Here is a 17,231-nt window from a genome sequence, read left to right as displayed (position 1 = left end):
CTGGCACTGCGGGAGGCCCTGTCTCCGGAAGCTTCAGTGGGAGAAAACTGGCAAATCTCTCCCCTCTGTGTTTTGGGGAGACCATCGGCAGCTCTGAAGGGGACGGAGAGAAAGCCCCAGGCAGTGGCTGGGCGGGGTTGCGTGCACCTGGGGATTTAGCAAGGCTGTCCCCAGGGAGGTGTGGGGAGGAAGGTGGCTGGAGGGGCAGCGTGGGTGTACGCACAGCTCTTGTTTTCTCTTTTCCTCCCGCAGAGTCCCTTACCTGGCTGTGGCCCGGACGTTTGAGAAGATCGAGGAGGTTTCTGCGCGGTAATTAACCAGGCCGGCCTGGCCGGGGCCGCTGGGTGAAGGCCCTTCCGTCTCTGTCTCTCTGGAAGCCTCTGCGCCTCCAGCTGCTTAATCCTTTTAACCTCTCCTCTCTCAGCTTCACCCTGACACCCGAGATCACAGGCCACGGCCATGGCCACGAGAGTGGCTGCAGGCCCTCCGGAGGCCCAGGCTCAGGAGGCCCAGCCATCATTTCTGCCTCATTTGTTGGTCAGAGCAAGATGTGAGGGTCAGCCCAGACCCCTGGCGTGAGGAAACAGCCCCCACCTCCTGGTGGCAGGAACGGAGTCTAGCCTAAGTAGTCAGAAGTAGCTGCCACGTGGCTGACATGCCTCGACGTTAGAGGAAATCCAGGTCTTGTTTGTAGCGAGAACCCCATCTCAGCCTGATGCTAGCTAGCTCTGTGACCTTGGGCAAGTTACACGATCTTTCCACGCCTCCGTTTCTTTGCCTGTAAAATCAAATAAAATCAAATAATATCTAGCTCAGGGGAGCTGTGAGAGTTCAGGGAGTTAGAGAATGCAGAGGGCTTAACACCAGTGCCCGGCACCTAGAAAACAGTCCATACGCGTCAGCTGTTACTTCTCTATAGATGACGGTCAAATGGAGGTCCTTTTCCCCCAGCAGCCTGTGATGGTGCCTGTGGCTTGGGTCACACACCGGGCGCTGGTCGTGAGCCCTCTCCTCGTCTCGGTGCCCGGATTCCTTTTATCTTGCCCCCGCCGCCCCACTTTGGTCCTGAAACGCCAAGTGGTCACCCCCCACCCCCTCCCCATCCCCTCCTGCAGGCTCCGGATGGTGGAGACGCTGAGCAACCTCCTGCGCTCCGTGGCGGCCCTGTCACCTGCTGACCTCCTCCCCGTCCTCTACCTCAGCCTCAACCGCCTGGGGCCGCCCCAGCAGGGCCTGGAGCTTGGCATTGGCGATGGCATCCTCCTCAAGGCGGTGGCCCAGGCCACAGGTGAGGGGGGTGGCTGTGGTGGAAGCCCCAGTGGTAGCGGGGGGGAGCTTCGAGGGAGGGAGTGGAGAGGCCGGGAGCCCCTGGGAGACGATGGAGGGGGACTGGGAAGGTGGAGAGACGGGGAGAGCGAGGGCAGCGAGCGGGGTGCGGGGGGAGAGCAGGACCAGGTCTGCTCCGAGACCAGTCGGGGTGGGAGGAGGTGCTGCAGGCCCAGAGCGGGCCGGGGGCCGGGGCTGAGGGCTGGGGCTTGTGGACGTAGCAGGGCTTTGACCAGCGGAGTCACGAGGGCAGATGAGGAAAGAGCAGGCTGTGGGCGGGGCCGGCAGGCTCCAAGGGCCAAGCCCTCGGTGCTTAGGAGAGGCTGGCTGGCCGTGTGGACGGGGCCTCCTGCCCGCCAAGGGCCTGGAATGCTCCATGTTCATTGTGACGGCGTTGGGGAGCTGTGGAAAGGTCCTGAGCAGGCAAAGGGCAGGGTCGGTTCTGGGCCCGTGTGGAGGATGGACAGGAAACCAGGAGGCCGGGGAGGAGGTGGGGCAGAGGTCTGGGGGAAGAGGAGCTGAGTCCAGGGGAGCTGTGGGCAGCAGGGGAGAGGGCAAGAGAGGGGAGACCGGGGCCAGGAGGGGACTGCCTGCGGGGGTCAGGGGTGGGGGAGGTGAGAAGAATACCCCCGGGTCCATCATGATGGACCCGCCACCAGGACAGGACACCTTGAGGGGCAGGCCGGTTCAGGGGAAGTTACTAAATTCAGCTTGGGACCAACCTGTATCTGTGGGCCACCTAACAATCGAGGAAACGAAGCTCAGGAGTTCTGGGTCACAGAGCCCTGAGCTTCGGAGGCCTGGTTACGTGATGGCCCGTTCTTGTGCCCAGGGAGAGGGTCTCTGGGGAGGAGAGGGGCGGGGCTTTGAGTCACACCTTGCGCAGCACCAGCGCTTAAGGAAGAAGAGGTTTGAGGGTTTCATGAGAGGACAAGGTGCCTTAGGAAGATTGGCTGGGAATGGAAGAGAGTCATGGGGTCGTCGGAGCCAGAGGAGCTGAGATCAGAACACTCCCACGCGTTCACTCAAGACACATTCCTTAGGTGCTGACATCGCACCAGACCCGCTGCAGACTGTGTCCACTAGAATACTTCCCTCTGCCAGTGACACAAAACCCAGCCACGCTGGCGCAAAGGAAGGAAGATTTCTCCTTCCGACATAGTGAGGAGCAGAGAGTAGGCGGCAGCCAGTGCCGCCCGGCCTCCCTGCCAGACGGGACCGCGGGGCCGAGGCGGTTTCCGCCCTTCCGTGTTCACGCTCACACGTGTCTCCTCAGGCCCCCCTCGGCTGCCTGGCCCAAGGGGGTGTGGAGAGTTGGTCAGGCGATACCACTTACAGGCACGGGGCCTGGCAACTCGGTCATGTGTCCTCGTGGCTTCCAGATAAAGCTTTGGAATATAATTGTTTTGGAAGTGAGTTGGGGTAGATCCAGACACCAGAACCTGCTTTGTATTTTGCGTATCAGCGATGCTATGGAATAGATAAGTGTAGGTCGTTGTCAAAAAAAAAAAAAAAAAAATCTCTGGCCAAGCGGCCAGAGATTGAAATGCCTGCTGTTTCATTGTGAATTGCTTTCCCTCTGTTTCCTTTGTACATGAGTTGGGGCATTGTGCTGACCTGATATGTGTGGGTAAGTTGTGTCATCTCTGCATTTCTTCCGGAGTAGAGAGGAGTGACACAAAATGCCTGTCCTGGCAAGGGCCTGTGGTTCTGATAGGTTGAGAACTGCTAGGCAGAGCTGTTGTGATAACTTGCCTCCACCTTCCCAGCCTCCTGCTCTTTTAAAAATGTATTTTATTGCAGTGTAGTTGATTTACAATGTTGTGTTAATTTCCGCTGTACAGCAGTGGCTCAGTTATACATATGTTGGTCTGGCCAAAAAGTTCGTTCGGTTTTAAGTAAAAATAAAAGACATTTTTCATTTTCACCAGGAATTTTATTGAACAGTGTATTCACTAACCAAACAAACTTTTTGGCCAACCCAATATATATACATTCTCTTTCTTATTCTTTTCCATATGGTTTATCACAGGATATTGAATATAGTTCCCTGTGCTATACAGTAGGACCTTGTTTATCCATCCTATATATAATCGTTTGCATCTGCTAATCTCAAACTCCCAGTCCTTCCCTACCCCACCCCCACTTCCCATTGGCAACCACAAGTCTGTTCTCTGTGTCTGTGAGTCTGTTTCTGTTTTGTAGATAAGTTCATTTGTGTCATATTTTAGATTCCACATATAGGTGATATCATATGGTATTTGTCTTTCTCTGTCTGACTTCACTTGGTATGATAATTTCTAGTTGCATCCACGTTGCTGCAAAGGGCATTATTTCTTTCTTTTTATGTGGTTGAGTAGCACTCCACTGTATGTATATACCACATCTTTATCCGTTCATCTGTTGATGGACATTTAGGTTGTTACCATGTTTCGGTTATTGTGAATAGTGCTGCCATGAACATAGGGGTCCAGCCGTGTACTCTTACAGCAAGGGGCACCCATGGGACCCAGCCTAGACAATAAGTAAGGCCAGAACACCTCCACTGTATTTAAATTGATGACTTCAAAAGGATAAGGTGACAGAAAACAAGCAAAGGCCCATTGGAGGACGTTAGTGAGCGACTGGAGGGCAGGCACAGGGTCCCTTGGCCGCCTTCTCACTTGCTCCCCTGGTGATTGCATTTGGCCGCCTTCTCACTTGCTCCCCTGGTGATTGCATTCCACCCCAAGGCTTTAAATCCCGTCTACACACTGATGACACCACCCCAGACATCCCCTCTGGTGTAGACGGGTTCATCATCCAGGCCGCCTGGAGCCAGGAGCCATGTGGCCACACCTCTCCTTGCCCTCAGCACCCTCTCTCTCCGTCCCCCAAGGCCGGCAGCTCGAGTCGGTCCGGGCCGAGGCGGCCGAGAAGGGCGACGTGGGGCTGGTGGCCGAGAGCAGCCGCAGCACCCAGAGGCTCGTGCTGCCCCCGCCCGCCCTCACCGCCGCCGGCGTCTTCACCAAGTTCCGGGACATCGCGCAGCTGGCCGGCAGCGCTGTGAGTAGGCAGGCGGCTCACCCCCTCTCCAGACCCTTTTCCCCTGGGGACCCAAAAGGCTCTGGTTAGACTGTTCAGGGCTGGATCGCCTTGGTCCTGCCTGTGGGATCAGAGCTTCCTTTCCTTCTGCTGCTCTCAAGACCGAGGGAACCTCTTCCTGAGAGTCTAGCCCTGATCTAGTGCGGGCCGTGGGTCACGGCTCCACAGACATGTGCTGAGCAAAGCTAGGGTGGGAGGCAAGAAGAGAGCGAGCTTTTCACCGCGCTGTGAGCACGCGGCCGTGGGATGGGGGAGCGAGGGGGGGGGTGGGGGGCAGGTATTCCAAGGGTGGCAGCTCCCCAGGCAGCATGGTTGGCGGGGAGGTGTGGTCCCCTCCCCTCCCTTCACCCCAGGCACTGGCTGCCCTTCCCCCGTATCTTCAGTCCACAGCCAAGAAGATGGACGTCATCAAAGGCCTCTTTGTGGCCTGCCGCCACTCAGAAGCACGATTCATCGCCAGGTGAGTATGGGGGCCTGTGAGGGTGGGGAGAGGTGACGGTGGAGAGGGACTGGCAGCTGCTTCACTGCTGGTGCCGCGACCGCCCTTGGATGAGAACAGCGTGAGAGAGGAGCCTGGGCCCTGAGGGGGCGGGATGGGAACATAGGTTTCCTTTCGCAGCCGCCGCCTCTTCTCAGTAGCACTGCCTGGAGAAGGGTGGGGGCTCGTGGGTGAAGAGTGCCGCGCTTGATTAGTGATGTCTGCCTTGGCCTGAGTGGGGACGGTAAGCAAGGTAGCCAAGCGGTAGCCGTCCTTGAAGTATTTGTCCGACATAGTCGTTGGAGTGTTTCTTGGGTACCCTGCCCCATGCCACGTGCTTTCTTCCTCCCTGCAGCTCTTGGAGGTGGGCCCTGTTAGCCTCACCCCAGTTTACAGAAGGGGAGATGGAGGCCCAGGGAGGTGAAGCTTCCTGCCTGAGGTCGCTGGCTCAAAGCAAGGCCTGTGGCGGGGACAGGTTCCTGACCATCACACTCTGGCATCCCTGGGGCAGGCTGCCTTCCAGTTCCAGGCCCAGCTCTGGCCCTGTCCCACCTTCCCCGAGCCACTCCAGTTTCTCAGAGGGCAGCTGAGGAGAGAGGCGGAGACGCCTGCAAGGCCCCTAGTTCTGTCCGCAGGCGCTGCCAGCGGTCGCGGTGGTTACTGGCCGGCCTCAGTTTCCTCCTCTGTTAAGTGGGGCTGTGCGATCTCAGGTCACTTCTGGCTCTGGTTTTGAGGAGAGGGTCGAGGTAGGGGAGACTGGAGGAGAGAGGAGCAAGGGGTAGAGGGCGGGGTCGGACAGATACGGACAAGCCCACTCCCCGTTACCTGCTGTCTCCCCAGAGCCCTGAGTGGACGGCTGCGCCTCGGGCTGGCAGAGCACTCGGTGCTGGCGGCCCTCGCCCAGGCCGTGAGCCTCACCCCGCCAGGTCAAGGTGAGCCCCCGTGGCCGGCCCCGTGCCCAGCACTCGAGTTAACCTGGCTGCCCTTCTCCTTGTCAGAAGTCCACGCCCACGCCCACCCCTACACGTGGTTCCCACCTCCCACTGCCACTCCAGGCTTCTCTCCCCTGCGGACACTGTTCCTGGCACCACCACCCACTGTGGACTCGGGTGGCTGAGCGGGGTTGGGCCCATCCCAAAGCCTCTTCTGCTGGGGCTTGTCTTAGAATTCCCCCCAGCCGTGGTGGATGCTGGGAAGGGCAAGACAGCAGAGGCCAGAAAGACATGGCTGGAGGAGCAAGGCATGATCCTGAAGCAGACGTTCTGGTGAGTTCCAGGGGCCCTGGGCAGAGCGAGAGGGGTGGGGGGAGCCAGAGGGGGGCGGTGGGCAGGGCCCGAGGGGTCATGGGTGAGGTGGGAGGGGCCAGCAGCCAGCAAGCATCCGTGCCCATCACAGGGCTAGTGACAGAGCACTGGGTGGCGATCCAGACGAGGCTGGTGCTGGGCACAGGGGTGATGACAGAGGTCGGGAAGAGGGCCAGCAGTGAAGGGTCAGTGACACAGGGACAGGGAGAGATGCTGACACAGAGCAGAGGAGGAGGTATCAAGAGGTTTGCAAGTTCCAGACAGGACTGCGCATGTGGAGAGGCCACGAGAGCCCCAGATGGGGGCTGGGGACTGACGCACAATGAGGGGTCGTGACAGTCACGGAGAGGACATCTGTGGAGTGATGGTGAGGGCTCCAGAGAGAACCACATGGAGGGACCTGGCTAGCTACCGACCCAGGGCTGGCCCCAGCGGGACGGTGATAGCCCAGAGGGAGTGTCAGCAGCAGGAGGGCAAACGAGCCATTCCACAAATGCCCACGGGGCACCTGCTCTGGGCCAGGCCCCTTGGGTGCTGGGTACACAAGGCAGACAAGCCCTGCAGAGCCTCTGGGGCCAGGATGGCAGCCTTAATTCTGCCCCTGTGTGGGCACCTACAGACTGTCACTCTCAGGCCTGCCCAGGCCAGTTAAATCAGAATCTCTGCAGGTGGAGGCTGGCCTTGAAGAAACACTTTTTTGAACACGTCCTTGAGTGGCTGTGACATGTAGCCCAGGTAGAGAATCGCTCGTCTCATGATGACAGACTGGGGAGCGATGGCGGGCCCGGCTCAAGGGAGCCAGAGTCAGAGTGATATATAGTGACGCTGAGGGAGGACTACGACAGAGACGGGGCGACAAGGGGAGTCGGGGATAGGCTGGAGTAGACCTGGGGCCAGGTGGCCCGCAGAGGTGGATCTTGCAGCCCGAGAGCAGGGTTCTAGAAACACGTGCCCCACCTTGTTCTCACCTCCCACCCCAGCGAGGTGCCCGACCTGGACCGGATCATCCCCGTGTTGCTGGAGCACAGTCTGGAGCGGCTCCCGGAGCACTGCAGGCTGAGCCCAGGTACCAGCCCCACGGGCCCCTCTGCCGTGGTCTACAGCCTCACCCTGGGCCCCAGGCGCTGGGCTGGCCGCCTTCCAGCTCCGCTCCCTCCACCTGGCCTTGGCTTCTGCCCTCCAGGGCGGCCGTGGGAGGGCCCGCTGCCCAGAGAGCACCCGTCTCAGAAGCCCAGGACCCTCTCCTCCAAAGTCAGTCCTGTCCCCTGTGCCAAAAGCCATTGCTTTTCTGCTCGGACTTCCCGCTTCTGTATTAGAGCTGCTACACCAGAGATACCCCAAAAGGCGAGGCAGGCAGACAGACAGACTCTCATGAGATACCCCAAAAGGTGAGGCAGGCAGACAGACAGACTCTCACTTTCTTGTACATAAGAGTCCAGAGGGAGGCAGGAGGCCAGGGAGGGGCTGCACGGCACTCCAGGGCTCAGCCACCCAGGTTCCTTCTGTCTCGTCACTTCGTCATCCTGAGGTTGTCACCCTAATGTGCCCCCCCACCCCGTCTACCTGACCTCACTCTCATCGCAACCCCCCCAGGGGTCCCCCTGAAACCAATGTTGGCCCATCCAACCCGGGGCGTCAGCGAGGTCCTGAGGCGCTTTGAGGAGGCAGCTTTCACCTGCGAGTACAAATACGATGGGCAGAGGGCACAGGTAAGGGCGTGGACACGTCCCTTCTGCAGAAAGGGGTACGCCGTCGAGCAGGGCCGTGGGGTCCCTCAGACCTGAGTTCCAGGCCGGCCGGCCTCTGCCACGACTACCCGTCCGGTCGTGCGCATCTCTCGGGGCTGTAGTTCCCACCTCCGGGCAATCCGCGATCATAGCCACCTGACTGGCTTCTCTGAGAATCAGTTTTGATAATATCGTCACAGTCCTGACCCTCGGCAGTGGGAGCTCAAGCAGCATCGGCTGCACTCGTGCCCTGCTGGTGGGCGTATTAATGTAACGGGTGCCTCCCAGGGCCGGAGATGGCCTTGGTCTGGGCTGTAAGGATGCTCCTTGCGGCTCTTCTGTCCTGGGGGGAGTTGGGGCCGGCTCCGCCCTGCTCCTCACCTGGGGATGGATACGCGAGCTTGGTGGGCGCCACCCTGTGGTGCCTTGAGGAGGCTACACACAGTGGGTTCAGTAGACGCTTAACAACACAGATGGATCTTTGAAATACAGTGCTGAGAAGAAGATGAACAAAATGAGTTACCACAGTGGCAGTGATTTTTTAAAATACATATGTAAAGTCACATATTACGTCATACACACACACTACTATTTCTTGGGATAATATACGTGTTGGGTGGCACATGTGTAGCACTACTCAAGGACTGGGGCCCAGACGTAGTAAAATGAATAAATTAAAATCATAAAAGCCAGAATGATGTTTACGGCCTAACAACATCCAGACAGGTCATACATACGCGCAGAGCCAAGTACCTGTGCTTGCATGGGGAGGAGGGTAGGGATTGGAGATGAAGCGGAGGTGGCGGGGGCTTCCACACACACGGCTGGGAGGTGCTGTTTGAACCAAGGAGAGGATTCACTCAGATCTCTGCACCAGTACATCCTCCAGAGCTTCTGGAACCGTCTGCCAATGAAAGTGGAGTCAAGAAGAGAAAGGAGGGGGCCCCGGGGGCGGACCTGGCCCTGAGTCCCTCTCCTCTCCCCCCCGTGGCAGATCCATGTTCTGGAAGGCGGGGAGGTGAAGATCTTCAGCAGGAATCAGGAGGACAATACCGGAAGGTACCCCGATATCATCAGCCGCATCCACAAGGTGGGCACCTGCCGCTGCCTCTCACTCAGATGGGGGCCGGGGCTGCACTTACGGGTGCAGGGAACTGAGGCCCAGCCAGGCCAGCTCGGCACAGCAGGGGTTGATGGGAAGGAGATTGGAGTGCGTTGGGCTGCAAATAACGGAACAACTGCAGATGTTCTGTTCTCAAATCTGAAGGCGGGTGGCCCTAGGCTAGCTCAGCTGAGCACCAGGGTCCCCCAAACCCAGCTTGGTCCTCTGCCCTCTACTGTCCTTGGCTGGTTCCATTTCATCCCAATGCCTGTCCCCTATGGTCTCCAAGTAGCCACCACGCTTCCAGACAGACAGGAAAGGGGTTCCAGCTTCTATCCCTTCCCACAGAGAAAGTTAGTGCTTTTCTGGGTACCTCCTACCACCCCTGGCTGACTCCAGCATAGGGGACCAAATAGTAAGTCCTCAGAAAACATAGTTTTTTTCCCCTCTCGGTGGGGAACAAGAGAAGGGGTCTGTGTTCACATGTGTCTCTTTAAGGTTGACGTCAGTTTGTCAGTGGATCTTCAGAGCTGCGGAAGGAAAAAGATATTTGTTTCCCTGCGTCTGTCTTTTGGCCTCATCCGCCACCTCTCACCAGCCCTGGGTCCCCCTCTTCACCTTTCAGATTAAACTCCCGTCAGTCACATCCTTCATCCTGGACACGGAAGCCGTGGCTTGGGACCGGGAAAAGAAGCAGATCCAGCCATTCCAAGTGCTCACCACCCGCAAACGCAAGGTAGCCTCTGCGCCCCCTCCACCGCCTGCCCTCATCTTCCACCCAGTCCTGTGCAATCCCAGAGACAGAGCTATCAGTTGGGTTGTAGTTCTCGCAGCCTTTTGCAGTGTGGCTGCCACAGCTCCAGCCATTGCATTCTTATCCCAGCGTGCCAAGTTGGAAGGAGGGAAGGCCTCTTTTCCAACATCTGTTTTATTGTGAAAGATCTGTTCTAGGAGCTCCCACAACCTGCACCCCAGCAATCTTCTTTACTCTCATTGGCCAGAGTTGTGTCATGTCACCCCCATTAGCTGCGAGGGAGGCTGGGAGAGCAAATACCTAGCAGTGGTGAATGAGGTGGCTGGGATTAGCCAAGAGCCATCACAGTTCAGTGCGTGTGGCTGGCAGCACTGCTGCCCTCACAGGTGTGCGGCCTGTTGGCTGGGGAGAAGGGGGGCATGGCAGGTGACTGGGGTGTCTGCCTCAGGCATGATGGGAAGGGACCCCACTGGGCCCCATCTCACCTTCCCCCGCTCCTGGTCTCCATCCTGCCCTGACCCAGGAGGTGGACGCGGCAGAGATCCAGGTGCAGGTGTGTCTGTACGCCTTCGACCTCATCTACCTCAATGGAGAGGTGAGTTCTGGCATCGTGTCCGGGTCAGCTGGGGCATGACTTGAGGTGGTGGGGGGAGAGCTTGGGAACCAGCGGTTAGAGTTTCATCACTGAGCCCGGAGGCCGCACTCGGGCAGTGGTTCTCAAAATGTGGACCGTGAGGCCCTCCCTTTCCCAACATCTGTGTGAGGGAGATTTCCTTCCTGTCCTGCAACCTGAACGACATTTTGTAGCCGTCCAAATGCAGAAGCAGATGTGAGAATCCAACCTCTGTTAAACCAGACATTAGAGAATTGGCAAAAATATAAAATAATGCCCCTCTTCACACTCATTTCCATAAGCCACATGATGACTTGTGACCCATCCGCTTCCTGCTTCTCCCAAGGTCGGGGTTTCTTTTTATTTCCACGATGCTGTCCCATCTCTCTCATCTGCCCCACAGTCCCTGGTACGTGAGCCCCTTTCCCGACGCCGGCAGCTGCTCCGGGAGAACTTCGTGGAGACGGAGGGCGAGTTTGTCTTTGCCACCTCTCTGGACACCAAGGACACGGACCAGATCGCCGAGTTCTTGGAGCAGTCGGTGAAAGGTGAGGGCATCCGCCGAGGTCTGCGCCCCCTCCGCCCACCCCCCAAGATCTGCACCCATCCCAGCCCCACCCTGGACGACTGGACCAGAACCCTGCCTGCGTCTGTTGTGAGGCTGTGAGCCGGGGCTTCACAGGGCTCTCATATGTCCCCCAGACTCCTGCGAGGGGCTGATGGTGAAGACCCTGGATGTGGATGCCACCTACGAGATCGCCAAGAGGTCGCACAACTGGCTCAAGGTGCAGCCTGCCCCCGACCCCCTTTCTTGCTGAGCTGGGGACCAGAAGCCTGCCCCTGCTGGGTGGGCCATGCCCAGTCCCCACAGTCACCCCATTTGAGCCCCGCAGCCCTTTGCTCAGTCCCTCCCACGTCCCACTGCAGCCAGCCTTGGCTCTGTTCCCTTAGTGAGTCGCCATGAGCAAATTCACCAAGGACTGGTGGAGAGCCCCCCGGCTAGGCACCCCAGATGTGGGGGTGAGGGAGCTCAAGGAGCTTTCTGTTCCCTCTGAGCTTGCCTTCCGCCAGGAAGTCAGCCAGCATGCAAACGGGATAAAGTCGGGGAGTGATGACTGCTGTGAAGAAAGCAAGTCCACTTGGGGCCAGGGAGGGTCTGCAGTACTTTGGGTGATTGGGAAAAGCCTTTCCAGAGGCAGTGTTTGGGTCGAGACATGGATGACAGGAAGTGGTCGGTCATGTGAAGATCAGGGGCTGAGCATGTAGGTGGGGGTTGGGGGTGGGCAGCAAGTGCAAAGGCCCTGGGGTAGGAACAAGCTCAGTGTGTGCAGGAGTCGAGGACCATCGAGGCATGAGGTGAGGTCAGGGCAGAGAGTGGATCCCACATCACCCAGCAGTGGGTGGTAAAAGAAAACTGGGTTTTCCTCCAAGGGTTTCAGGAAGCCAGCGGAGGTTTTAAGGGGGAAGTCACCTGGTCTGATTGTCGTTTGGCACAAGTCCTCCGGCCGCTCTGTGGGTGGTGGGCGGGTGCGGGGGTGCTGGGCAGAAGTGGGAGCAGGCAGGCGAAGGCAGCTGTCCAGTAAGAGGTGATGGGAGCTTGAGCAGATAGGCAGCAGTGAGGAGGGGGCCGGGAGACCCAAGCGGGAGATAGCCGGGCGCTGAGCTGGCGGAGCCTGTGGACAGGGTTTCCCTATGTGTGTGTGTTTGTTTGTTTGTTTTTTTAAATATTTACTTATTTTGGCTGCTCGGGTCTCAGTTGCGGCACATGGTATCTTCGGTGCAGCCTGCCTGCGGGATCTAGTTCCCCGACCGGGGATCGAACCTGGGCCCCCTGCATTGGGAGTGTGGAGTCTTATCACTGGACCACCAGGGAAATCCCTCCCCGTGTGTTTTTTAGTCGTTTATGGTCCGTCCTGCCCCCACTAAGCTGTAAGCGGCTGTGCAGGTACAAACCTTGCCAGTCTCAAGAAATATTCGCTGTTGTATCCCCACAGCTGAGCTCCTGCCTGGCACACAGTTGGCACTTAATTAACGTTTTTGGAATGAATGGATAAATGTTCTCTGTGTGAAGGAGTGGAATGTGCCTCCATATCGAACGGAGGGGGGTTCCGGGGTGACCCCCGAGGTCGCCCCGCCTGACCTGTCCCCTCGATCCCGCCTCCTCTTTGCATTTGCGTCCCCTCTGTCTCATCAACCCTTGCAGCCTAGAAACCTGTTGCACGTCCAGTCTCACACGGTGACTGTCATGGGTCTTCTCACCCAGCCCCTCCTCGCGCGGTGCTTAAGCTCCAGCGGCGTAGCCACACTCGAGCGTCCCACCCTCATCCCCCACCTTCCCTCCTCCCAGCTGAAGAAGGACTACCTGGACGGCGTGGGCGACACCCTGGACCTCGTGGTGATCGGCGCCTACCTGGGCCGGGGAAAGCGGGCCGGCCGGTACGGGGGCTTCCTGCTGGCTGCCTACGACGAGGAGAGCGAGGAACTGCAGGCCATATGCAAGGTGCCCAGAGCTGGGGGGCCGCAGAAGCGGGAAGGGAGTGGGTGTGGCTCAACCTCGGGGGCCGGGTGCTGGGAGGACGTGGAGCCTCTGACCCCCGTCCTCCTCGCAGCTCGGAACGGGCTTCAGCGACGAGGAGCTAGAGGAGCATCACCAGAGGCTCCAGGTGAGGCCCCCCCCCAACCAACGTGTGCGCTTGGGGCTCTCGCTGGGAGGCTCGGGGCGCGGGCCCGGCGCTGCAGAGCTGGCTTCCGAGTGCAGCACGTCCAAGTTCCCGTCCCAGCCCTGCCAGCTACCGGCCAGAGCCTCCGGTCAGGGAGCCTCATCTCCCCAGGCTCAGTGCCTCGGCCGCACCCGAGACAGGCTCAGGGAGGGCGTGTTGCTCGTTCCCTGAGTTCGCTCTTAGGATGCCAGTGGAGCCCCTAGTCGTCGCGGAGTTTGCTGTCCTGGTCCCAGGCATTTGGGGCGTGCTCTGGCTTTCCTGTGTGTTGGTGTCTCTGGCCCTGTCTGTCCCATTCTTGGTGTCCCCCCACCCGGGTCTCTGACTCCCCGTCTCTGGGTCTCGGTTCCTCTCTCTGGCTCTCTCTGCCTTTAATTTCTTGTCTCAGCTCCCAGGGTCTCTGTCGTTTCTTCCTTTCTCCCGTTTCCCCCATCACCCCCCGGCTCCACCTACCACCAGCTTTTTACTTGGAGGGGCATCTGTATCTATCCCCTTCCCCATCTTCCTCCCTCTTTCCTCACTCTCCAGTCCCGCCCTCCACAACCCTTCCCTCAGCCTTGACTTTGAGATCCAAGACCCTCTCTCCCTTATTCCCGCCACTGGCTGCAGGCCCTGGTGCTGCCCGCCCCACGCTCCTATGTCCGGGCCGACGGCGCCGTGGCCCCCGACCACTGGCTGGACCCCAGCACCGTGTGGGAGGTGAAGTGCGCAGACCTCTCCCTCTCTCCCATCTATCCGGCTGCCCGGGGCCTGGTGAGTAACTGGGGGACCCTGGAATAGACCCTCCTTAGGAACCCCAGCTGGGAGGGTGGGGAAACGGGGGGAGGGGATCTTGAGCCCAGGTCTGAGCTTCCTGGGTGATGCTTAGGAAGACTGGAGCTTGCGTTTTATTTGGGTTTCAGATAATGAGGTCAAAGTCTCATTAAAAAAAAAAAAAAAGAAATTCCCCAGGAGTAGAAAGAAAACCGTGAAATTGCTTTCTTTGATTTAAAAAAATTTTTTTATTTTTATTTTTTAAATTTTATGTTCTTATTGGAGTATAGTTGATTTACCATGTTGTGTTAGTTTCAGGTGTACAGCAAAGTAATTCAGTTTTATATATATATATACACACATACATACATATATATATTCTTTTTCAGATTATTTTCCCTTTGTTACTACAAAATATTGAGTAGTTCTCTGTGCTATATAGTACGTTCTTATTGTTTATCTACTTTATATATAGTAGTGTATATCTGTTAATCTCAAACTCCTAATTTATCCCTCACCACCCCTTCCCCCTTTGGTAAACCATAAGTTTGTTTTCTGTGTCTGTGGGTCTATTTCTGTTTTGTATATAAAAGTTCATTGGTATCATTTTTTTTAAATCTCTTTCTTAAATATCATAATCTCACATTCCGCTCTTAAGTAATTTTTGAGAACAGTTCTTTTCAGTAAAAATTTAGGATACCTCCTGCTGAGCATTTAGGTCCACTACTGTGTTTCTTTCTCAACTGTAGTTAATTTTCACGCTACCGAGTTTTAACATTCCTTGGCTAATTTCTCTCATAGTGGTTCTGTCCTCCACATCTGCTAGAGGATCAGCGTCCCCAGGGAAACACTCCCCCACCGTCAAGTCACTAGGACAGCTCTTAGCATCCTCCTTCCGAAGATCAGGAAATTTTTTTTTTTTTTTTTACTGTTACAGATATGTCTTTTATTAGCACAAAAATTCAGCTTATTGTCAACCAAAGTGTTCAACCCTCAAATCCACAGAGATCCCAAATCTTAATAACATTGTTAAAATGCAAATTATATTGTTTTCTCTTTATGCATTCTTAGAAACATCAATTTGGAGGTTTTTTGTTTTTTGTTTTTTGTTTTAATTAAAGTATAGTTGACTGAGGAACACGAAATCTTAAAGTGCATACTCCCTTTGGGATTTTTTCTGATCCTTCAAAAGCTAGCATGTGCTTTTCTGCTTAGCAGCTGACTTCCATGTAAAGGCAAAACTCATACTTTTTATCTAGTTCCCTTCTTGAAATTTCTCACTCTTGCACCGTCTCGGGAAGTCGGGGGCCCCTGGTAATAAAGAGATGGGAACAACATTTATCGAGCATTTAGGTGAAGCAGGCATGTCACTTGTTCACACTCATCTTCACCAAGACACTGACCATCCCATTTTACAGATGGGAAAATAGAGCCCCAGGGAGCGTAACTGGCCCAGGGTCACGAGGCTCTCGAGAGTGGGAGCTGGGATTTGAACCTCACAGTCTGGTTCTAGAATCCACCCCTTGGCCCCAATAATAACAACAACAGCATAAAGCACAGTTACTGCAGCCTCCTGCTCCGCGGAGCGGCCCCAAGCACTAAATGACCTTATTTAGTTTTTACAATGATCCATCGCTTATGGATCAGGAAACAGGCCAGAGGCGTAGGAGTGGGGAGGAGACTTTGGATGGGGAATTGCTGCCAGGAGCAGGCTGGACTGCTGCTTGGTCCCCATCACCACTCCACCCACCGCGCCTCGCCTCCGCAGGTGGATAGCGAGAAGGGAATCTCCCTCCGCTTCCCTCGGTTTATCTGCGTCCGTGAGGACAAGAAGCCGGAGGAGGCCACCACCAGTGCCCAGGTGAGGCCCGCGGTAGAGGGTGGGTGGTTGGCTCAGGGGTGGGCTTGCCTGGCCAGGCCTACTTTTTGGAGAAGGTGGGCTCTGGCCTGGCTTGGCATGGAAGGGGGTGGGGCAGCCCCAGGGCTTCTGACCCTCCCACCACCCACCCTCTCGCTTCAGGTGGCCTGTCTGTACCGGAAGCAAAGTCAGATTCAGAACCAGCAAGGCGCAGAGGCAGACTCCGACCTGGAAGATTTCTACTAGGCCCCCTGCTCTCCCCGGGGGCTGGGGGCGGAGGGGGCCCAGGGGTGTCGCCTCAGGTGCTCAGCAATCTGGTGTTGCTGGGTGCGGGTTTTGATAGTCAGGTGTGCGTGTGGGAGGGGATGGTTTCAGCCGGGGTCTGGGGTTCTATCATTCTTTTCAATAAATAATTGTTGAACACCTGCTCTGTGTCCGTGCTGGGCTCTGGGGCTACAGCCATAACAGCTCACCCTTTGATAGCGTGTAACAGTGTGTCTCAACTGTCGAAACCAGGGCCTTGCAGTAGAACTCTCTGCAGTGATGGAAATGTGCCACGTCTGCACTGGGCGGTGTGAGAGTCACCAGCCACATGTGGCTGGTGAGCACTTGAAATGGGGCCAGTATGACTGAGGACTCAATTTTTAATTTTCATTTAAATAGCCACATGTACCGAATGGCTATTTTGTTGGACAGGGGCCATCCAAACTCTCTATATTAATTCCTTTAACCTCCCAGCAGTCCTACCAGGTAGGCACGTCGAGAGCCTGTTTCACAGATGAGGAAGCACAGAGAGGGGAAGTAGCTTCCCCAGGGCTGCTGCTGGGAGGACCACACCAGGCTTCTGACTCAGCAGTCTGGCTTCAGGCCCCACACCTTTCCAGGATGGTCCCCATCCTGTTGGGAGACTGTTAAGTGCGGTGACTTGTGTGTGAGACTCCCAGCTCTGCCACCCGCCATCTAGTGACCACGCCTGGCCTCTGAATCCTCAGCACAGCTTTCCAGACCCGACCTGTGAGGGCAGGCAGTGGACCTGTTTTCCCCATCCTTACATCCCCCAGCCCATAGCACAGTGCCTGGAGTATAGTCAGTGCTACTTTTCCTGATCAGAAAGAAGACCTGGTTGTGGCAGCCCTTCCTTCCTGCCCTGACTGTGGATGTGATGGTTGGTGCTGGGGCTGCCACCTTGTGATCATAAGGAACGAACCAGGAGAGTCACAAGAGAAAGCCACCCTGACAACCCTTAACCAATGAACCAAGGGCAGCAGCTGCCTAACTGAGCTTCTTGTCCTGGGGGTGGGGTGGAGGTGGGAGAAAAAAATAACAAAATCCTGTTGTGATCACACCACTGTAAAAATGGGGTTTGTTTCTCATAGTTGAAAGATCTCTTCCTTAAAGGATTGGCAATTAATGTGCATCCGTATTTATCAAGTTCAAATAAAACATTTAAGGCAAAATGTTTGATTAGGTGTTAAGTACTGTATGTCTGGGGATTCCAGTGACAGTCCGGCTCTG

The 17,231-nt window shown here is 56.5% G+C and overlaps 1 protein-coding gene across 2 annotated transcripts in view; it reads left to right on the top strand.

The window, feature by feature from the left end:
• Positions 1-16,116, top strand: part of LIG1 (DNA ligase 1) — a 41,448-nt gene extending 25,332 nt beyond the window's left edge. For both annotated transcript variants that reach the window (XM_082605947.1, XM_082605948.1), the window contains 18 exons: positions 253-309; positions 1,116-1,288; positions 4,205-4,371; positions 4,794-4,870; positions 5,729-5,820; positions 6,054-6,153; positions 7,173-7,258; positions 7,786-7,901; positions 8,914-9,009; positions 9,647-9,757; positions 10,299-10,370; positions 10,792-10,936; positions 11,091-11,173; positions 12,736-12,888; positions 12,998-13,051; positions 13,715-13,858; positions 15,627-15,719; positions 15,879-16,116. In XM_082605947.1, coding sequence (XP_082462073.1) covers positions 253-309; positions 1,116-1,288; positions 4,205-4,371; positions 4,794-4,870; positions 5,729-5,820; positions 6,054-6,153; positions 7,173-7,258; positions 7,786-7,901; positions 8,914-9,009; positions 9,647-9,757; positions 10,299-10,370; positions 10,792-10,936; positions 11,091-11,173; positions 12,736-12,888; positions 12,998-13,051; positions 13,715-13,858; positions 15,627-15,719; positions 15,879-15,962 — 1,903 coding nt within the window. In that variant the 3' untranslated portion in view covers positions 15,963-16,116. The remainder of the gene's footprint in view (positions 1-252; positions 310-1,115; positions 1,289-4,204; positions 4,372-4,793; positions 4,871-5,728; positions 5,821-6,053; positions 6,154-7,172; positions 7,259-7,785; positions 7,902-8,913; positions 9,010-9,646; positions 9,758-10,298; positions 10,371-10,791; positions 10,937-11,090; positions 11,174-12,735; positions 12,889-12,997; positions 13,052-13,714; positions 13,859-15,626; positions 15,720-15,878) is intronic.
• Positions 16,117-17,231: the final 1,115 nt, after the last annotated feature.

Source organism: Mesoplodon mirus (genome assembly GCF_964341445.2).
Source record: "Mesoplodon mirus genome assembly, chromosome: 19".
NCBI classification, from domain to species: Eukaryota; Metazoa; Chordata; class Mammalia; order Artiodactyla; family Ziphiidae; genus Mesoplodon; species Mesoplodon mirus.
The sequence above is the reverse complement of the archived record's forward strand: the minus strand, read 5'-3'. Positions and strand labels throughout refer to the sequence as shown.